Source organism: Chaetodon trifascialis, chromosome 1 (genome assembly GCF_039877785.1).
Source record: "Chaetodon trifascialis isolate fChaTrf1 chromosome 1, fChaTrf1.hap1, whole genome shotgun sequence".
Taxonomy (NCBI): domain Eukaryota; kingdom Metazoa; phylum Chordata; class Actinopteri; order Chaetodontiformes; family Chaetodontidae; genus Chaetodon; species Chaetodon trifascialis.
The window spans coordinates 14023227-14046345 of NC_092056.1; the positions used below are offsets into that span (position 1 = coordinate 14023227).

At 41.3% G+C, this 23119-nt stretch overlaps 2 protein-coding genes across 6 annotated transcripts in view; both read right to left on the reverse strand.

Moving 5' to 3' along the window:
- dennd5a (DENN/MADD domain containing 5A) overlaps window positions 1-13284 on the reverse strand; it is a 34487-nt gene extending 21203 nt beyond the window's left edge. For 3 of the 5 annotated variants that reach the window (XM_070977864.1, XM_070978024.1, XM_070977693.1), the window contains exons 1-4: window positions 13023-13254; window positions 2698-2763; window positions 1771-1880; window positions 411-1095 (exon numbers count right to left, since the gene is read on the reverse strand). In XM_070977864.1, coding sequence (XP_070833965.1) covers window positions 411-1095; window positions 1771-1880; window positions 2698-2763; window positions 13023-13122 — 961 coding nt within the window. In that variant the 5' untranslated portion in view covers window positions 13123-13254. Of the gene's footprint in view, window positions 1-410; window positions 1096-1770; window positions 1881-2697; window positions 2764-13022 lie in introns of all 5 variants that reach the window. The other 2 variants (XM_070977948.1, XM_070977784.1) reach the window with 1 other exon arrangement.
- Window positions 13285-15406: 2122 nt separating this feature from the next.
- On the reverse strand, window positions 15407-22462 carry tmem41b (transmembrane protein 41B). Its single transcript, XM_070970283.1, has 7 exons — window positions 22217-22462; window positions 20670-20787; window positions 19483-19611; window positions 18804-18897; window positions 18572-18676; window positions 17860-17998; window positions 15407-17770 (listed from the first exon to the last, which is right to left on the reverse strand). The coding sequence occupies exons 1-7, from the start codon at window positions 22311-22313 to the stop codon at window positions 17601-17603; spliced, it is 852 nt and encodes a 283-aa protein (XP_070826384.1). The 5' UTR covers window positions 22314-22462; the 3' UTR covers window positions 15407-17600.
- Window positions 22463-23119: the final 657 nt, after the last annotated feature.

Genomic DNA, 23119 nt, shown 5'->3' on the forward strand with positions numbered 1-23119 from the left:
ATTTAAGTCTTCCTTCCACAGAGAGGAAAGCTTTAGAGTTACATCAGTGTATAATAACCACATCCAGAGACAATATCTAGCCTCATGTCACCACACTGATTTGTCTCCCAGCTCCAGAAACATCCCTTGAGACTTCCTCTAATGACAGGATCACATGACTCCACAATCCCCAAAAACAGCATGTAATGATTATTCTGTCTTGCTTTCCCACTTCCTCCTCATGTACAGTGTTAATGAATTGTGCCCATACAACACTAGTATTTAAAAGTAAGCCTGACTGCTTGTCTATTTGTTTTTAGAATGTAGTTGTAATGTGAGTAGGGTGCGTAGGTACTTGTAATCATTGTGTCCTAATGGGACAGGATGCTGAAGGTTGCATGAAAACATGGAGTGTAACAGTAGCTACTTACGCTGGGAGTAGAGCAGTATCTGCATCTCGAGCAGGGCGCATGTGAAGAGCTGAAGAACGTTCTCCACCCCCAGCAGATTAAACATCTCGCTGATGGGAAAGTCAAAGAGCGGCAGCTCGGACGTGCTCGGCCTCTGGCACACCACGGGCCCGTACACGCCTGAGAACTTGAGGGACCGCCCGGAGGGGGGCAAGGGCACCTCATAGAGGATGTTGTAGATGTAGCTCTCCAGCGGCAGCGGTGGGGGCTGGGGGGAAGAGACGGCCTGGTGAAGCTGCTGCAGCACCTTCCTGCAGGCCTGAGGGAAGGCCATGGGTGTTATCAGGCAGATGCACTTTGACACGTACAGCGTGTCACGACTGATGTCATATGAGTTAAAGCGCTGAAGGCGAGAGATGGCGGGTGCGGCGTGGAGCACGGGACGAGGCTGGGAATGTTGATGTCGCTGGTCCTCGGGTCCTGGTGGCGAGGTGGGAGTGTGCAAGATGTCGTACTGCTCTGCGTTGTGCATGTGGTACAGAGTCTGCATGGCGCTGCAGATCTGCTTACTGGTCACCTCCTCGAAGAAAGTGAGGGCGAAGCCGTAGGTCCGAGAGCCGTCCTCTCTGGTGATGATAAAGGAGTGGAACTGAGGTTCCCGAGAATCAACCTGCGTCCTGAATGCCAGACCCTTTGGCATACAGAGCTGTGAGAGAACAGACAGGGGACATCAGATGGGGGATGTCATTTCATTATTTGTTGAAAAGACAAGCTGTTAAGCAGTCACATGAGCTTACATTAACACATGTAGCTGGTGAAATGTATTTAGGGCTGGTTCTATTTGACGTGACTTCACATGAGATCAGCCTAGTGTAGAAAGAAAGACTGGGAACTGTGGGAGCTAGCCTAGTTCTGATCCACAAACAGTTATATTAGGTTTTTGAGGGAGTCATGTAACTAAACCCAAACAGCCTGGCTCTCTATAGAGTCAGTATCAATCAACCAAACAATATATGTGGTGTTAATTAGTGAGCTATAGAGATATTGGCAGGTGTTTCTTTATTACCTTTGGACAGAGCCAGGCTAGCTAGTTTCCAGTTTTATGCTAAGCTAATTGCCCCCTGCAAATGCTGAATTATTCCATTCATGATCCTGAGCCAACAAAATTAGTTAATGATATTTTTCTTCTATGCACGTTAGTATTACATAATACTGGAACACAGTTCAACACATTTCTGTGATTTTGCACACATTTGTGGCGTCACGACATGAAGGAAAAATATTCCTATTAATTCTGTGATCCTGGGGTCGACACTATTACACTACACCACGCTATTACTCTTAAAGCATACAACCAATTAGCACTGTGCCGCAATCATACCATGCCAACTGCATCCTGGTCGAATGGATTCCACTCGACATTGTCTGGAAAATGTGCTAGAACTTTGGATTTAAAGGTCCTCCGCAATGGACTCTGCTCAAAATTCTCACCTGAAAGTGAAAGAGACAGAAGAGCAAAAACAAAAGGGAGAGAAAGTCAGTACACGCTACCAGAGGCAGATGTAGCAGAAGAAGAATAGTCTGATCACAAGCAGGTTTAAAGTGCCAGGCGCAACTCCAGAGGAAAGAAGCTAGTCAGCATGTTTCTCTTGAGAGGAACATTGTATTGCATCATATAAAGCTGTCATCTGCATCCTGCTCGAGAAAGTAAACATAATGAAATATTCAAACGGGCAGCATCTAATACTCCTAAATAGAGAATTTGTCAGATAAAAACAAATCTAATTTATGGATGTTAATGCTTCCTGACAGCTTTAATGGCAATACAAAGGAACACATAACATAATCAATCATAGAAAGCACAAATTGAGCTGATTTGAACCCAGAGTAAAAGCAGAAGTGATGCACACACCAAGGCAGGACTGGAAAGTCATTCAGAGTGGAGGGGGGAGAGTAAACATTGACCAAGCAATGCCAGTGCAGGCAGCACTGGATTCATGTGTGTGTGTGTGAGAGAAACAGAAGCAGAGTGATTGTCAAACATCAGCTCATTGTTCAGCTGCTGCTGGAGGATGTGAGGGAGGGGGCGGAGGGGAAAGGAGAAACCAGGAGGAGAGAAATCAGAGTGTGCAAAAACAGAAAGGGCAAGTCCCCATAACTGTGCAGAAAATAACAGCGAAAACTCAGAATTTCAAGGAACAAAAGAGGGCTGCTGAGAAAGAAAACAAGGTGTGCCAGGTTAAAGGTCTAAGGGTTAAAGCTGAGCCCAGGTTAAGAGCGGGAGGAGAGTGTGTGGTGGGAGGGTTACCTTCATTTGCTAAATTTCCTCTGGCCCCATCTCTGAATTTAGTAGCTTCTATATACTGGCATAAAGCTACACAACAAATAAAACAAAAATATAATTAAAAGCCTGGTTCTGGATGGGTAGAGCATCACTTCTCAGTTTGTGCAAACACATCCTGACAGCTCTGCTCTCAAAGCTCTGCTCTGAGAACAAGCTGCACACAGACACAGGACATGGTGGTGTAAGGTGGGTAATTCAAGGCAGCTGGTGGGGTTATGATACAAGGATACAGTGTGGCACGGTTTCCTCTTCGTCTAGAGATCATGCAAATCCATACCGCTCTTATATGGATTATATTCTTGCCACAAAGAGCCCACAGCCATGCTAGCGGCTCTGTGAGGCTACACTGTAGCACTTGGAGCTAAATGCTAATGTTAGCATGCTAACATGCCCACAGCAACAATGCTCAAGCTGTTCTTCAACAAGTATAATGTTTAACATGTTCACCATCTTATTTAGCATATTAGCATGCTAACATTTTCCAATTAGCACTTAACACAAAGTACAGCTGAGGCGGAGGGGATTCTCATGAGTGCTGCAGATACTCAATCTTTAAACAAACGTATTGCACAAACAAATTTGGAAGTGTTGATGGCAGTCGATGAAAAGCTCAGGGTGTACTGGGCATGCCAAGGTTACTCCAGACAAACTGGGGACAGCCTACCACCAAAGTGCAGTAGCTATCTTTGGGAGCAGATACTAGTTGCCGTTAACTAATTAGCTCAGTTAGCCGTGCAGCTAGTGGCCCTGTTAGCTGACTGGAGTCTGCCCCGACATGTTTCTTCATTATAATGAACACTGTAGTTTGAGTCGACTGTCCTGCTGCCAGAAATACTCACTACAGCACCAAATGTGTATCAATCCACAACTGAATATAGTCCCCAACAAATGCATTATTTACTCCCATTTGGGTAACATTTCCAGAAAACTACAGTGTCCTGGTGTTTTAGAAAATTACTGAGCTGTTGTATTTAAGCTTTAACATTTATTTCTTGAGTAGGGATGAATATTAATTGCTACAGACAGGGGAAGTTGCAAATTATTGAGAAACCAACACATCCTTGGCTTTAGTCATTTTATGGGATTTCTTCAAAATACAGAAAAATAGCATAAAGTTAGCTTCATTCTTCATGATTTACCAGCATGAATGTCAAAGCACAAGTATTTTACAAAGACATTGCAGTAAATTTCAACATTTTGAGCTTTAATCGCAGGCTGAAAAGCATCTCAAGGTGTGGAAAATGAATCTGTTCAGTGGACAGTCACGGGGCTGACGGAGTGAATGGCTGCTCTTGTGCTGCAGACCGGCTGGCCCCGGAGCGGAGTTAGATTATCTAACATCTTACAGGAAAAAAAACCCGTTATGCAGCCAGGCAATTCTTTTTGCTGTCCTCTTCATGCATGACATTTGCCAATGAAACAGTCCCGCTGGCAGAAACACACATTCATGCAGCACGCCGAAGCCAAATGTGAGCTGTGTGACACATGCCCTCAACTCTTTCCTAGTTACACCACGTCAGCTTCGAACAAGAGCTGCTCTCAGGCTGATACGGCCTTCGAGATGTGAGACTAGGGCTTTCCTTACTGGCCTTTTGTGGACTGGGGTGAGAAAAATTCAATTTTCACTGCACTTATAATTTGACTCCCTGGTGACACACATGCAGACTAGAAATGATGACTCTATCAACTCGCCTCCTTGGTGATTACATTAACTCTCGCTGAGAATCCTGGTTGAATTTTCGAGAATGATGGCTGAACGTTACCTCAGGTAAGACATTTACCTTATGTCATCACAAATGTACCAGTGGTTCAATATCCCCTAACTGAGTCCACAGTCTTATCCTTCTCCAACACAGCAGTAGGGGGGTTGTTGAGTGGAGCAACAAACAAATTCACATTAGATTCTTCAGTACAATGTAATGAATCCTGGCAAAGGAATAAAAGTCCTCAGGATTAGATGGTTTAATCTGTTTGTTACTCTCATGTCCAAACAAGCTACAGGGGAGATCTTTACTGTGGTTAGCAGGAATGGGAAAAATAACTCAATTCCTTAGAATATCTTTGACATTTTTATTCCTCTATGATGAGTCTTGAACCGATGTTTAATCCCCATATTCAAGGCCTACATTTGTTTTTTTGACTTGTCTAAAGAGGATCAAAAACTCTGACCTGACAAACTGACTTCTCTTGTTCATGAGCATCAAATCCCAAGACAGAGAGTGAAAACAGACATGGAGCATGATGATGTGACTGAAGCCATTTGCAAACTCAGTCACGACAAAGTCAAGTACTGTAAGAATACAAACATCTGGAAGCATCTGGCTGTGACGCTGGAGGAGACATGTCTCTTTATTCGACCCACAGCCTCAGTTATTGTTCCTCTAAAGTAATCGGGATTTCATGAGTTCCGGCTCATGGTAATGTTCAGTTTGCATAAATCACACCCACAGTCTGCACACAGCAGGCCGCGACGACGGCCACAGGGACGTCTGCTGATTGTGAAAATCCTAAAGGTAATTATCAGAGCATATGCAAGCAGCATATTACAGGAAATTTAGTGAGGATAAAATATTCCTATCTGTCATGGAAGATAAGAAAAGCACAACACAGTGTTGTCCAAAGCCTATACAAACATACTAAACGATCAGATTAACAGGACTGTTACTAAGGTTTGTCTTTTTCTTCTCAACCATCGATTACATGGTTCGAAGTTACTTAAAGAAACGTTATGTGTGTGTGTGTATGGAGAATGATTTTACAGAGACTTATCATACTGTACGATAATTAAGCCAATAATCAGCAATTGTTTGTTTAATTGTGGGAGCATTTCTATGGCTTTATTACAGACAGTAGACAGATGACAGGAAGCAAGTGAGAGAAATGCAACAAAGGTTCACGGCAGGTCATAATTAAATTTATAAAAAGAAGCAGAAAAAAGGAAACTGGATATGACAAATGGACGTTGTAAAAACAGTGATATGAAAATCAAAAGAGAAACTCCTGGAATGTTTGAAAAATTGAAAATGAAAAAGTAAAAGCCGAAATGCTCGACTTGAAACACGTAATGTGAAAAGGAAAATGTAATCAAAGAAGAAAACGTACAAGAAGACTGGGAACGAGAAACGACTTTTAGGATTTCCTGTTTAATTTCAGTTCTGGTAAAATGATCCTCCAAAGTGGTGTTATCACTGCACACACACCTTTACTGTCCTCTAGGAGAAATAAATAGTATATATACTTTTATTTTTGAAGAGTTATGCAGATTGTACCTTTCCTTTTGTTTTGACCTGGTATATCACAGCTTGCAGCTCCTGTGCATAGACCACGCAGGTGCTCCTTTCACCTGCCTATTAGCGCTAATTACAAGCTTCCAGCCACACCTGGGGGGGGGGGGGGGGGGGGGGGGGGGGGGGGGGCACTCATCAACACGAGCACCAACAAACTACAGCGTGAACATTTCCTTGATTTGTCAAATTTTCCAACAAATGGACTGTGATGCTGTGAGCGTGTGGACCGGTAGCAGTGGGAGTAGAGCGTCACCGAGTTCTGGCTCCTCGCAGATTTCCCTCATCCTGTAAGCCAGGGACCACCCACAGCTCATACACCCTCACAACTACTGTAGCATGTCCCACTGGGCTCAGACATGAAGGGATGCACCTCTCTGACAAGAAAGCCGTATTCAAACACGACTCGACTCGACCGCCCGCAGCAGAATGTGGTGAGGATACTGCTAACGCTTCAAAATAACTCCGCAGCAACAACACCGACACTTATTCACCCAGAGGACCCCGGCGCTGACAGAGCATGATCGCTCACTTTCAGCTCAAACTCACAGCTCAAACTCCCAACAGAGACAATGAGGGGATTTTTTTTCCCCAATAAAAGGATAAAATTTCACAAATTGTTTCTCTGTTTTTAATTTTCTCACTTGCTACAGTGAATTAAGTTGACTGAAAACTGGCGCACTAACACTGCTGTCCTTCCTCATCAAGATCAGAGGGTGTTTGGGTAACACCACTTACAGCCCCGCACCAAGAGAAACCAGCATCCTGTTTCCTGGGTAGCTGTAGGGGAAGAAAGTGGTTAAATAACTGCCAATATGTCAAGGAATTCCTCTAACTGTACTGGACTCATTGGAAATCCACATATTGCAGCACAGCACAGTAGTCTCATACTCCTTACTCACAATTACAAATCTTATGTTGCCAAACAACCTGCAACATAACACCTAGCTGACAACATAAATGAAGATTAGTAGCCTCAGTGTGAAACATCTTTCAGGGATTTCTGCTGCCCTCTCAGGGTGTACGTGATCTCATGGATGGGTGAGGAGGAGGAGGAGGAGGCAGAAAACCCTTGTTGCAAAGCAGATTATGTTAATAATAGTAATTGCTCTTGCAAATTCTAGATTTGCTCACCGTTAAGTGAATTAACACCTGTACCACCTACTGCAGCAACAGTCTCTTTTCAGTGGAGCAGAATGCTTATTTAGCCTGCCAGCCTTGTCAAAACGGTCCGTGAGCATCTCCAGATTAACACAAACTGCTTCTCTGAGTTTGGTATGATACCTGAGACATTAAACACTTTTATTTCTAAGTCTTTTGGTAAGTTTACTCATTCTGTTTTGTTGCTGCACCCAAACCAAGCAGACATTTTGACTTTTCGTACAAGGAAGGGCGCAGGTGCACCTAATAAGCTAACCATGGCTGTGTTACGTTTTGGTGTCCCAGACGAAATCACAAACAGCTCCAGGGCCTGGAACTGGCACATCCTAATGTGATGGAGCCATTATTGCTGTGCTTCTTTGGCGTGTCACAATGTCTGCTGGGAAAAGGTTTCTGCTTATTAAAATCCTGTTTCGGTTTGTTTACATCCATAATGTCTGTAGAGAGCTCACATGTAAAAAATAAGGTCAGTCATGTGATCAAAAAAACAACAGACTGGGCATTTAGTCATGAACTTAAAAGCCAAAGAGAGAAGAATTCCAAACACCAGCCAGACTGATATCTATATCACGTCTTACAGCTAACAGGATGAGAAACCTTTCAATCTTACACTGCTTTGATGTAAGAGCTGAAAAATTCAGCTCACAAAACATCTGTTCGCAGCCGCGGGACTGGGCTGCAGAGATCTAGAGAAAATACGCAGTGCTTTAGACAAGAATGTGCAGGTTTAATTACTCTGCCGTGACGGGAAAGAACGTAAACCTTCACCTCAGGAGCACCTCTACGCTCTCACCTCAGGTCTTATTCAAACAGGGAACAGTACGTTTATACATTCACTGTTAGCTTATCATCACTGCTCAGGGCATGAAAATGATCCTTATATATCTAGATTCAACTCTGAATGCAGCACGTATGAAATGCCGCGTGATGCTGCAGCAGCTAAACACTCAGGGTCTTGGTGAAAAGCACACATCGTAAGTAGACCCATTCTGTAATCCATTTCAATTTTTTAATGATATCCGAAATTGATGAATTTTAAGTTCTATGGTTGGATGTTTCTTGCCAAAATGCGTCTTGGGAGTGGGAGTCTTCGCATCCACAGGATTAAATCTGTGACTTTTTATCAACGAACAAGCTTTTTTCAAGCGTTCAGCTGTTCGTCGAGGGAGTGTTAGGTCAATCCAAACCACGTGAGAGCTCCAACTGTGAGTCACACAACGCTGTCTATGGGAGAAATGAACGGGACCTTCACTTACTAGAAGCAGGGGTGGCGACATAGCAACTCCACAATGAAATGATTAATAGGAAATTTGCCAGTTGACTCCATAAGAAAGACAATTTTCTCACAATTTTGAGAGTAAAGGTCAAGATAAAGTGCACCTTCAAAGCCATGTGAAATCTGTAATGAATCTTCAAAAGTCCCCTGGTTTACGTAGGAGTGGATTTTTAAAAAACACCGACAGGACACTCTTTGCAGGCCCGTAAATAAACAACTGAATGGAAATATGAAAGCCCACATAATACATTTAAAGCCAGCTTTCATGTTGAGCCATTCATCCTCATTTGTTTGCTGAGTAGGATTGGGGGAGAGAGGCTGCCTGGGAAATTCAAAGGGTATTTAGCATTTGAATAAGTGGAGCCTGTGTGCGAGTGTACTTATGTCCCTCAGCTCCCTGTGTTTCCAGTGTGGCCTGCAAGGCTGCAGGGTCATACATATGCTAATCAGGTCCTCACTGTGCTGCCAGACACTGAGCTTTAAGAAAGTTTGGGCCCTTTCTTTGTGTGTCACTGTACATAAATCACCACTGCACTGTATTAAAAATGAGGAACACATTGTCATGAAAGCAGCAGAGAGTTTGAATTGGCTCATTTCATTCATGGCGTCCACCAATAGCCAACAGTTTTCTTGGCAAAGTTTCACAAAAGATTATTTTAATGGATTTAAAATGCTTAAATCATTTGGTGTGTAATTACTGAATAATGTTTGATCATCTGTTCAGTAATAATAATAATTACTAGGTGAGTATGGCTCCTGAGAAACTATCCTCAGTGTCTGCTCTGTAAGATGAGGCTGAATTGTCTCTTTAATGTTTCATGACGTTTTTTTCTTTATGATCAGCTTCAATGACAGCTGAAGTGTTGGTTCAGATAAAAGTAGTTAAAGCTCAGTAAAAGTCTTTAACAGTAACAATTTAATTGTTTTTTTCCACGAAAAGTCAGAAAATAGTGCGAATGTCATGCTGTAATGTCTCGGTTTGCCCAAACAACAGACCAAAACCCAAAGATTTCTAGTTCACTCTGATTTATGACAAACAGAAGAAGCCAATTCAAACAACTGAGACACTAGACTCCAGTATTGTCGGTCATTTCTACAAATAACTTAAAACAATGAAATGTCAAAATAGCTGACGACTGATGCTCTATCAACAGACAATCAATTCATAGATTACGATTTACAAGGTGGCATCTTCAAACTGCTGGTTCTGCCTGACCACCATCATCCAAAAAGATGTTTCCATTTACAATCACATACGATAAAAACAAAGTGGCAAATCCTCAAATTTGGAACCAGAGAATGACTTCAATGATGAACTGATTATCAGAACAGCTGCTGATCGATCCTCTGTCAATTAATCAACAATTTCTTTCAGTGATAGTATTCAAATATATTTCAGAAATTCAGAAAAAACTCTTGGCACTTCAATTGCTGACTTCATTTTTCACATATTTACAGCTCTGTTTCTCTAAATTGAAGCGCCGTTTCCCAGCATCTGCATTTCCTTTTAAAGCACCACACATGAACCACATCTGAAGCACCACCGAAGTATCACACATGTACAGTATTTTGGTTTCATTGTGGAAAAGAATGAAGTATTCCATCAATGCAAAGACTCAAATCTGACTGGATGAGACACTTTCTACCGCGTGTTCACAGCTGAATTAAAATGCAGAAGAACTTGAAGGTACACCTTTATCTTTTGTTTCACGTACTTAATCGTATGTAACCTGTAACAATGGAATTTCCGCACCATTTCCTCTCAAAACTGAAAGTCGATAAGGGCAAGCCCCTAACCTCTTCGCAGCAGCGGCATGCAGTAAGTGGAGCAGCTTCTGAGATGTTTGACCACAGAGCCCCAGTTTGTGCTTCTGTGCAAGCTTTCAGCTGCTTACACTGTTGTCCAGTCACAAGCATTCACCCAATGGCACATTTAGGCATTTTACTCCACTAGAGCCATTTGGAAATTGGAAAGATCATTTGAAAACATAACGATATAAGTACTAGGCCATTACTCGATACAAAAAACCAAAATCAAAATCTATACTTATTTATTTTACATGCGTCAGAAACAAACAGCGTGCATTCATTTCAGAGTCTGACAGCTGAATGAATCTAATTAGCTGACACAAAATATCTAATAAGCAATTTATTTTGCTGCCACTCTGTGGTACCAAACCACAATTTGAAGAATAATAACCAGGTGCAGCAGGCTTTTCTCCATCCACGCTGATGCGAGGCTGACAGCACTTTCACAGCTGGTTACTCCGCTTCACTTTCAGGAGTGGAAAACACCAGCTGGCAGAGGACGCAGGGCCAAAACGTTCGTGAGCTTCTATTAATTTCATCAATTTCAAGTAAAATTGAGCTTAACCGTAAACAGGAACTTGAATAACAGGAAGCAAAAATAGGAAGTACAGGGGTTGAGTCTTTGAAAACTAAGTACTAAAGCTATTGCTTTAAGATGGAAATAACTTTCTTTCAGCCACAGCAGCCGATGCAAGCCTCTCACTACCTGCTGAGTCACAGTAAATCACACAGAAAGTCCAGATGAAACTGACTCTTCACTGTTGTTGATTCTTATCAATCACTGCGTATCAATCGTCTTTTGTTGTCTGAAGCCAGAGGAGTGGAAGAGCAGCGGCCCGGTCGACGAGAGCTCATACGTATACCTAATGACATTTACCCCCAACAGGCTTGAGGCTTCTTCGTGTCAGTGCAGCTGATCTGCCTTCGGATAGTTTGCCTGGTTGAGGCGTAACAGCTGCCAACATGAGCGAAAACCTGATTCTTCTTCATGGGAATTACACAACAATTGAATCTCAACGCCGCGATGAGTTCAGCACTTGAACTGAAACTATATTACATCTTTCTAAACCTGTTTGTCCACTTCAACATTTGGGGTTTCCCCAAGAGCACGAGTTGGCAGGGGGTCTGGGTTGCTGCGGGGAAACCCTGACATTAGCTGATGGGGGAGATGCTGGAGTTGCCAGATATTTACACTCCAAACGAGACAAACAATCTAATGTCAAAAGTCTAAACACTGATATTTAGCAAACACAACTAATGTCTTGAGTCTGCATTGAGTCCAAGAGGAGACAAAGACTCCGGGGTATTAATTATGATATGTTTTTTTCCTGGGTGGAGGCACCTTCAGGGCAAACTATAACGGCCACGCGACCCAACGCACCCATCTGTCATGGAGCCAAATGCATTTCATGAACAATAACACTGGTGAGACGCATCTGCATATTTAAGAATAATAGTTTTCCAATGATCATCGCCATCCACAGTTTACACAGCATGTCACCAGAGGCATTTTCAGCCTTTTGTTTGCCATTTTTGGACCAAGACAAAGCAGCTGTCTTTGTTAGGTCCTGTTCTTTGAGGTGAAATGTGCCGCTGTGGTACAATACCCAATCACATGGCTTCTATCAGCTGTCATAGCTACCCAACCAGCCTCGCCGGGTGACTCCTTCATCACATCTTTAAATGTCTTTCCTCATGTTTTGAAATACTTGTCAATTCACAAATGCAGCTGGGTAGGTTGGACTGAACACCTTCATCGTTTCTGGTAAATCCATGTGTTGTCTGCGCGTGACTCTTCCAACAATACTGTCACGTTGATGCTAAAATGCATTTTGATTTATGATCAACTCGAACATCTGAAAACAAGCCGCTGACCAGGGATGCAGGACGACAGAAAGGGCAGACATTTCACACAGTTCATGCTCAGGGTCCAGACAATTTAGGGACCCTCAGGCCACAGCTTCCCATGCAGATACACTGCATGCGCTCATCATCTCTCTTTTAATCAAAACACATGCTCATGCAAGCAAAATCCGAAAAACAGAGAAGGTCCCAGCATTGAACCGGATGTGTCACAGCCTGCTGGACTCTCATTAGATGCCACTGAATCGTGAAGGGAAGGGTGTGCCCTCAAAGGAGGTTACTTGAAGAGGAGGGTCGCATGCACACTGTGGGTCTTTGGTGGATGCTGAGGATGTCAGGGGTCGCTGACACGGCATGATTCATTTTAGCCCCTGAGCATCTGACAGCTCAAGACAACCCGGTAACAGCAAGGAGCCGCCATATGACAACACCATCAGCTGTTCTAGGTTCAGTTTTATCGCCATTGTCCAACACCAAACCTGAATTAACTGAGAGCAGTGTAGCTCATATAAAATATTGATTACTGCGCAGCACCGACATCAGATCATCTTGATATAGATAGTGTGTGAAAGTCAGGAGGGAAATGATCGACAGCCTTCGAATTCAAATTCACGTCAGTGCGTTAGAGACATAACAGGGCAGTAATCCCCTCTCTCTCATCAGCGAGCATTACAGACAAACAGGCTGAGAGAAGATGAGCGAGGCCTAACGTGATGTCCGCTGGGTGTTCTTCTTAATAACCTGCGGTCTGTTTTACGGATACATCAAGTACAGGCACGTTAAGACGCCGTACAAGCTAAATAATAGCGCTGACCTGGTGCTATAACATCCTGTCCTTCCTACCTTATTTGCTACAGCATCAACACGACATTTACTCGGATGGCTAATGCGCTTACCGGACAGTTCGTCGGGTTCCAGCCCGCTTTCGGTGTCGAGTCCGCAGATCACAAAATAATCTGCGAACCGGCAGGAACCGGAGCTGAAGCCGGTGGTCATTTTGAGACTGGTCCGGTGGTACCCTTATCCCCTCAACAGGGAGCATATTAAAGGAACTCGGAGAAGTGATTTCTCTCTGCCATCACGGATGCTACGTTACTGCGAAGCTCGAAAACCAGCACCGATACCAAGTTGACCTGTCCTGCCCACAGCAACTGTAACGACACATCCGGCCGCGACCCTTCACAATAAAACGTCGTAGGTACAACTTTCAACGAATGCGGAAGTTTGAGTTTGAACCAAACTACAAGAATCATTCGTCAAAATGCTGCCGTGCCCTAAACTTTCGCTTAATCTGCGGTGTTTTATCTGTACGTACCCTTATAAAAATAACTGGAAAACGCATACACAAATCACTACACAGTCAAATAAATATATGTATATATATAGAATAAAATATTACATTGAAATATATATAACATTATATCATATATACGATAATAAACCCTTATGTAAATACTTACATAAATCTGGTAGTGAGAAAAAAAAAAGAAAATCAGCCATACCGTTTTTTTTGTTTTGTTTTTGTTTTTTTTAATATAATGATTATTTGGAGATTAAATGGAACACTGTAAAATTCTATATCAAAAAATATTACGCATGGTTTACAGTTAATATACACACAACTTCCTATTTTCTGCAGTAGTTTAAGAAAAAAAAATACATATATACATGTACATATACAGTACATACATATATACTGTATTCTTACAACTGTTAACATTTTAACTTCCTTTTACCTCTTTTATTAATGGGCACATGACAGGACGAAACAGTCTTCTGAGTAAATTTTAGGGTCCATGCAGAACAATTAACTCCTTAACCAATTGACTACTGAATGCATTTTTAGTAACTGAGAACAGTTGTTGTCTTATTTTTAAAGAAATTTTCATTACTTCCGGATTTATTATCTGGCTTTACACATCCACAGAAATCAGAGCGTTGCAGTCGAAATGCATTGTGGTCCGTCAACAGCACCACCACAGCTGTAGTCCTCAGCACTCAGTACATGAAGTACCACCAGACTGACAGCTTTGGTGCATGAACCCGACATGAATCATTCTTAAACTGCTCAGCAGCCAAAGTGGACCCATAATCTCTGGACGTCAGACACAGTGTTCCGTCCTCTTCTCCTCAGCGCTTTGCTTTGAGGAAATGAATCAGTGGTTGGTTGTTTATTTCTAGAGAGGCACCTTTATGTGACCCCCTGGTTTTTATGTGATGTAAAGTGCTTTCATTGGCCTTTAAATACATCAGAGTGTGTGTGTGCAGTGTAAAAGTATAGATGATAACACATGTACACAGAGACCAGTGCTTGAATGTAACACTGATTGTTAAATACAGTAAATTTGATCAAAATTTCTTCATTTATCATCATTGTTTTCACTCTGTGATGAATTAAAGTTCTTGTGTTTGTACATCCAAACTAGAATCTAGATCACCGGAAATGTGGTCAACAGGCTTGACTGCTGAGCTCACACGTCTTAAAATCCACATTAGTTACCTGAAGACCCTGTTTAAAACATCGGTGTGGTCAATTCTTTTAGTTTTACTTATGAATTAGGTGTTAAGCTCCCCCAGTTATCGTATATTATAAGTACTGACAGGGCAGCACGTCCTGTAAATGGGTGAATGTCATGTTATCCGAACAGACCAGAGCTTGGCAGAAATGCTGCAATATCACCACCTGGTGGCAGTAAAGCCTCCCTCTCGACCACACTACGACCTTAATATTTCTTTTCTGGGAATGCCCAAGTTGGAAAGAATCACAAGAATTTTGTATTGATGATTTATAATTCAATGTTGCTCCACAAAAAGCTATAACACTGTGATGACAGTTCCCTGCTGCAGCATGACTCATGTACTCTTCACAGATAATTCTCCAAACTAAATCATTTTGTGTAAAGATAATTTTAATGATTCAATAAATATTAAAAAAAAACAACATAAATTTGATTAGATAGAACAGCAATTTGCAATCTGTAAACACTTCATACTGCAATACATTACTGCTCAGTACAAAATAATACTGATTCATGAAATGTTAACAGAGGTTACACAAGAATGATCTCACTATGTCTTTGATAGGTAACAGGACAAAATAAACAGCAATAATATGTCCAATTTGAATATATGTTCAGTGTGAGGTTTAGAATAGGTTTAGGTTTAAATGTTTAGGAAATAGAGGAAAAAAATCAAGTCAAATCTATCATCTTGGCAGATTTAGTATTACGGAGAACTTCAAAGATGTTTAAATAGTAAGACCAAAAAAAAAAAAAAAAAATTTTAGGACCAGTTTATAGCACTTACCACTTGACATAACCACATCAGAGGAGGCATTTTCCAAAACAACAATCAGGTGTACAAATGCAGATCTCTCATAAACCAGTAAGACCAGTAAAAACCAACCCAACAGTACTCGGCTTTGCGTCCTGTTACAAAAAACAGGAGAACATAAAATGCTCAGGCATCAGCATCCTCATACAGTAGAACCGCTCAAATGTCACATCAATTGACAGTAAACCTATTGAATAATAAGACATTAAATTAAAAATGTTAAATTTCAAAACGTCTCAAATCTTCTGCCTCTATAAATGTGCAATTTTAAGAGATTAGAGAAAAGTTGCCTGAACGTACATTCACTGCATCCACGTCTCTGACAACTGTTCAGAAAGTTTTTAAGCAGCAATAAGTTACGTTGGTACACAGGCAAAAAAAAAAAAAAAAAAAAAAATCTAAAAGATTATCTAAAAGATTTTGTAGCACAGGACATAATCAGCCATTCCAAACAATTTAAAGAAAACAAAACAGCAACATAAATCAGGCATCGTAATACATGTACACATTCCTCCTGGTGAAGAATGGAAGCAGTACAAAGAAAGGTAAGGCTTGGATGCCTCAGTCCATTGGCAGCCACATTGAGGGCACTGGTGTATCATCCATGGTATGTCCAGCTCTGTACTGGAATAGCAAACTATATCATAGGGTAGAGATGGACACATAATCTGTATGCACACCGAGCTTTGCATTACACATTTTGAGCACCCATCTTGGATTTATCAAACTCACAAGCCAAGATTTCTGTTTGGCTTTTCACTAACGTTTCTGGGTTGCATGCATCTTACCAGACATAAATAAGTTGTGTTGTGAGAAAATATTACACCAGCGTTGTCTGTTCTTTACAAGTTACAGTGCAAAAAGCTGCTTCAGGCAACAAATATAGACAGAAATGGGTGAAAATAAAAGGGGCTATTTCATGGCAGTGGATACAGGCACCTTTCGGAGAAGAACATGGAAACTCAACCACGTCATCACAATATGCATTTACTGACATCAGTCATTACGTTTTTCAGTTTCATTTTTTCTTCGCACTGCACATCTTTGCAAAGGCAAGGTCCAGATATCAAAACGGATTTGTTAAAAACTAAAACCCACTTTCAACAGTAGAGTGACAGTTATTGCTGTGGTGGTGCACTTCATTAGGGTTGAAAAAGCATGACACAAGCATGTTAAAATAAATAATATAAAGAGAGTGGAACTTAAAGGACCAGTGTGGAGGATTTTGTGGTGTCTAGTGGTGAGGTTGCAGCGTGCAACCAGCTGAATACTCCTCCCTTACCAAGTGTGTCGGAGAACCTACAGTGACAGTGAAACTAATGAAAGGCCCTCTGTGGAGCCAGTGTTTGGTTTGCCCGCTCTGGGCTACTGTAGAAACATGGCAGTGCAACATGGTGGACTCTGTGGACAAGGAACCGCTCCCTCAGTAGATATGAAGAGCTCATTCTAAGGTCATGAAAACACAATTCTTATTTTCAGGTCATTATACATTAATGAAAACCATATTCAATTTCTGCCAATAGATTGCCCAAATCCTACACGCTGGACCCTTAAAGGTGCTACAAACAGGTTGTAGTAATTGATATGCTACTGCTGAAGAATAAGAAAAAGGGGAAAAGGTTGTCCAGTTATTAAAAAAATGGATGTTGCATGTGGTTTCATACAGGAAACAGTTTCTAGCAAAAGAGAAACTGTTTTCTCCACGAAAAGTGGGCCATATGGAACAACTGGGATCGGAATTTAAAAAAGAAAAATTCAAGTATCAGATTGTTTTACTTCAATAACCTACAAGTAGCACCTTTAAATGTCCGTCAAGAATCGTACAATAATGAGCAGTGCCTTAAATAAAAACAAAAAACCCAATCGCTCTTATTTACAAGACGAGCCACAATGAACAACATAATTCACCGAAACCAAAAAACATGTTTATACCTCATCAGAAACAACCCACCACTGCATGCGTTTTGTGGTCAATGAGTTGCTTGTTTAGCCAGTGGGCAGAGACTCTCCCACCAGCAGAAAACCAGCAGCTGTGTATGAGACTGAGGCAGAGCAACTTGAGTGACAGCTGCATGTTCCTGAGCCGAGGGAAGGGGACGTTGGGATCAGCCAGCAGATGAGGTGCTGAGGTGTTACACGTTCTACTCTAGTTTCTTCTGCAGCTTTTTCTGGAAGCAGACGGGCAATATGGAGAGCACAGCGAGTACACCGAGCACAGCCAGAGAGTTCCAGGACACGGCCTCGCCGGCTGTGGTCAGTTTGTACAGTGTTGTGCCTGCGTTGATTGCTACAAAGGATGGTGGGGCCACTCCTGTGAAGGAGCCAGGTTAAATACAGGTGAGTCAGTGAACAACCAATGACAGCGAAATAAAATACAGAAGAAGGGATTGATCATCTTACCAAGAAAGGTGCCAATGAAGAAAACCCCCAAAGGCACATTGATGACAGGTGAGGTAATATTGATGAACCAGTTGGGAAGAAAGGGGGTGATCCTCAGGAAGATGATGTAATTGATTAAATGATCTCTATGTTTGTCAACCTGCCAGCAGAAAGTCACGAGCAGAATGTTTATTACGTCATATGGCCTGAATCACCAGTTTATTAGTGACACTGGAGCAAAATACTGCAGTCCAATACAACAGCTCTGCAATAAATCTTATCTGTGAAGTTTAAACGATCAGTTTTTATTGACGCTGCATCAGAGAACTATTGATTTAACACTGTGGTTGTTTTTGAAGCAGAGAAACCTGTCTCAATGTAGTGCTATAGCCCTAAGACACAACATCACCATCAACTATGGCATTATGTAATAACCTGCACCAGTACATCTGTCATTATAGCAATTTCAGTAACAGTTACATCATATTTTTCAATAATACATATATATTTTGGTAAAACCAACTAAACAATTCCCTTAAATCCGAATTGACTGCAGTCATACAGTGCCAATAAAAACTGAACAATGTAAGCATCATGATTAACTGCATTGTTTTTGTTTTGGAATACAATAGACTGCACAGGTGCTTATCATATATGATTAATACAAAAGAAAAAAACACTGAAAGGTGTTTAAACCTTCAACAGACAGCACATTTTCCATGAAGGCTTTTACCTGCTGTGACCATTTCTGTGCTCTTTCTGAGAGATACTTGTAGACCATGGGTCTGCCCACCAGATATGACAGCATATAGCAAAAGGAAGCACCCAGACCAGAGCACTGCAAGCAACAGGGAAAAGACATGATGAGTGACTGAGGCATATGATGAGGAGGAGACAACCACAGTCCTATTTTTTGTGCACATTTGTTTTCAGTCACACATTTCGTACTGTCCTTCTTTACTCACCAAGCAGACTAAGAACAGAGCCAAGGGGAAAGGGTAAAGATACCCAGACAGGATGCTGAGAAAGATCGATCCAGGGATTGCAAATGTCTGGAGGCTGACAAATGTGTCAAGGCAAAAGCACACACTGCTGACAGATGCATGTTCAATCAAATAAGTTAACAATAATCATCATAAATACATGAAAAGTTTATTATTTTTTCTGTTGAGTGAGAAAGAAATACAAAAAAGGGATGAAAACAGTATTTCCCTGAATGGTTTAGTACTTGTCCAGCCAGTTTGATTCTACTGTCAGTACTCACGGACTGCTCGATAAAACTGATTATTTGGTTATCTCTGGTCTGGAATTTGAGTAGCTTACAATTAGACTGTTGACACACCCCAGCCAACACTCACATTTGTTTTTTTACAGGAGATAAGGCACAACTATGTAAGAAATGCTGGTGGAAGAGTCCAGTCAGTGTTTGTTGTGGTGGGACCAAACCTGGAAATCTGCTTAGCTGCTCACGAAAGAGTTGGTAAAATACTGACCTCAGTTAACAACAAATTAAGTAAACTGTTGCGACAAGTTATCATTACAACGCACACTACCTGTGAAGGCCCACATCTCTGAAAATATTCTCAATAGTAAGCAAAGTTGAGACATTTTCTCAAAAGGTGCATATGTTTTCTCAAAGGATACAAAACATATGTTGCGAAGTAGGCCACCAACACTTGGGTGTAATATGTGTCTTTGTATTTGGATAGCACAGTTCCCAAAGCTTTGGCATCATCCATGTCTTTAGGGACCTTGATTTTCTCCATTTCATCACTAAAAAAAAAAGACATACAGTTCAGTCACATATATTTCACAATAACACTTTCAATTTGTTTTCATCATAATACAACCCTTTAGGACAATTTCCAACCTGGCTTCAACTGATACTAAGCAGGGACTTGGTTGCTTTGTGCTGCTTCTGCTCAATATCAGTGAATGATGTAGTTCTTGACAGGTTTAGAAGCTGTGTAAGTAGACTGAACTGCACATGAATGATTTCATTTAATGTGTCAACCTACAAATGATCAAGTTTCTTAGTAAACCCCTTTAAAGGGCGACATACCCTAGTGGTTAACACGTGGTCCCCTCTTCTTCTCTGTGTTGGAAAATTAAATAATTCCTTGTTTCAGCCGTTGCACACTGCTATAGATGTCATTCAGTCCCAATTACTATTCAAAACTGCCTCTGTCAGTGCAATAAAATAGAGATTTCTACATTTTAACTAATGTAACCATGATAGCATGCATATACCAAAGCTTAATTGCTCAAAATGTTTTTACCAAAATCAGTAGCTCAGTTCAACCTTTTCAGGTATAGAAATACTAAGGCATCTCATGCAACCTAAGGATTAACAGAAAGCCACCCCTCCACTGTTGTTATGTCTTAGTCTCATTTGGTGCCTTTTCCTGTCTCAGCCAGTCTGCACTAGCTTGACTCCAGACCTCTGCCACAAGACTCCAAACAACAACATTATGTAGATCCAACACTGCACTGGACAGCTCAGATCTTTGTTTGGTGACCGTTTACCTTTAGGATTTACTTAATGATTTACTTTTTTTAACCAACAAGACATTATATAGGTCGTTACAGTTCATACTGAAACAATCAAACTATCAACAAACTGCATATCCACTGTGCTGTGCACAAATCCTTTTGTGACAGCTCAAAAATGTATTTTACATCTTAAATGTGAACTTAAAAACTGAAAAAAATGTTTATTTTAAAATATTAACCAACACTTTTTTGTGAATACAAAAGAAGTCTAATTTCCGGGGATGAACAATGTACCTTCCCACATTTAACCAAATGTAATGATCCATAAAACAACTTACTCTGGAAGCTCTGGGAAGTTCCTGTAGACCAGGTACATGACTGAGGCAGCGCAGGTGAAGATAGAGACCAGAATCAGCAGAGACATGCGTGCTGAGCCCCCAGCAGTATGCTGGGCCTCTGTGGACAGAGAAAACAAGTTATTAACCAGATAAAGGAACAGGTTACGATAAAAACAGACAAAATAGCTACCTTTGGGCTTTGTGCAATCTGCTTATGAGTTTTGCATCACTTCCTCAAGCCCCTACAGGGAACTGAGTCTCACCTGAGACAGACTCTTGCTGTTTCTGAGACAGTCTGTTAAATCATGCTTTCCATAAACACTTCACAGAGAGAGACAACTGTAATGTTAATTTCAGGTTCAGCTAAAATATAGGGTTTATAGCTTTTTTAAAATGACTACAGCAATGTAGTCAGAAAATAAAACCGGGAGCCTGAGGCAGATTATGAAAAACAAACTACTAACTAACACTGGAGAAAACCTGCACAACAACATCAAACTCCTTCCTTTCAATCTAAATGCAAAACATCCTTCAAATACCTACAACTGAAGCATCTGATATTATCAAAATACAAAGTTAATGCCTGACCCGCCGTTGACAAACACTGACAACCTAGCAGATACATATCAAACTAGAGGGGTTGAATATCCTTGTTTTAGGGGATTTTAGGACTCAACACAAGAAAAAAAATTATTGAAATAGAAATGGTACTTATACTTTACTTCAGTATTTTGGATTCATGCCACGTTAACTGCATTGCTCTAAATTTCGGGAAGGATTTCACTTTTCACTCCACTCCAGCTTAATTTGTGGCAGTGACAAGCAGCTTCACTTGTTATATAAACTCAAGTTACTTAGTCACTTAACAAAGGAAGAGTTTTTGTACGTGACATATGATGAACTTATTAAAATATGAGGCATTGCTATGGACTTAACTGTGCAAACGCGTTTACAATTGCTAAATGTTTCCTACACACGAACGGATCTGCAATAACACAGGAATAATTAAATATATGACAGTAGCCTATAACACCTTCATAGCAGGTCCTGCAGTATTTTCACAGTGTTGTAACGTTATTGTCACTTTTACCTGAGTAACGTTGGAGGACCTGAGTACTTCCCCACCATTAGTCATTGGACAGTCTTTGTTAATTAAATGTCTAGCTAGCTAAAAACACTAAGATTTGAGATTTCGCTCTCTTCTGAATATTCAGTGTGATTAACATTACATCATACTACCACACTAACACTCGCTACGAGGGTTTATGGTGTATTTTATCTACTTCAGCAGAACAGCGTTGTGTTTTTTTTTATTAGCTGTGGCGTTGCTAAGCTAGCCATCGAAGTCGGCTAATGTTCGCTAGCTGGCAGCAACCGGCTAACATTAGCTCCCGTTCTGCCATCCGCGCTGACCGTTGAGGTCAGTTGCGACAGAAGTGACGCTGCCATGTCGTTATATTACTTCATCTATCAGTATCGCCTTGAACTATTTCCTCTCCTCTGCCTTACATTCAGGTGACTAGTTAGACAATACGGCCAGAACCCACCTTTCAGTCCCTGTGAATCACTAGCACTCGCCTTCACCTCCTCCTGTGCCGAAGACAAACCGTCGGTCTCTCGTCTTTCTCTCCGCTTTTTGGCCATTTTCTATAATGTTGAAATCAGCCGGGGCACTGACGATGCGTGTGACAGTAGCAGCCGACGGTTGGAGCCGAGCGACACCGGTGTGGTGACAGCTTGCTGACACGTTACACAGATTGACCTTTTACCTTCACACCAAACAGGAAACCATCCTCAACAGCGCCCCCAGCAGGGACAGGACAGCGACGACATGAGTCCTGGTGCTGGAACCCTGTAATACAGCACGTTACGTTTCATATTAAGTGGAGACTTAAGAGCTGTCTCTTGAACTTTTTCTGGTGTATCAGGTGTTCACATATTGGATGAACGTTGCTCAGATCTACTTATGTGACAGCATCAGCAACTGTCTTAATTTACTTTGCATTTAAGGTTTTACATAAAAAGATCGGTGTGTAATATATGACAGTGTAACAGTGGTTATGGTTAAGTCCACTTCTATCAATTACAATATTAAAATGCTTCTTGCATGTTAATGCATCTGTAATAGTCATGCTATGATGCAACATATAATAATATAATTGACAGAAATATTCTGCTGCATAATGCTCATAAGAGATTTCAGAGTGTGTATTTGTATTGAGTATTTTTTACACAGTCGTTTAGTCGCTTTTGCTCTAGTAAAAGATCTAAATACACCAAAGACATGTTTATACATAGTATCCAAATTCTGAACAGGTCAGTGGGACACTGTTCACTTTGTCTCACAAAGCCCACCTCTGAAAGAATCCAGATATTCCATAAATGTCTGAAATCAGACTTTACATGGGTGACATATTGTTCAGGTAGTTTTCATATGACACATGTCTCCC

Excerpts from the sequence above, each read along its gene's own strand:
- tmem41b (XM_070970283.1), bottom strand. The coding sequence starts at position 22,313 with ATGGCCAAAAAGCGGAGAGAAAGACGAGAGACCGACGGTTTGTCTTCG. Across the intron at positions 20,788-22,216 it reads TGATTCACAGGGACTGAAAG|AGGCCCAGCATACTGCTGGG; the intron begins GTGGGTTCTGGC and ends CTCTGTCCACAG. Across the intron at positions 18,898-19,482 it reads TACTTCGCAACATATGTTTT|CCTCCAGACATTTGCAATCC; the intron begins GTATCCTTTGAG and ends CACATTTGTCAG.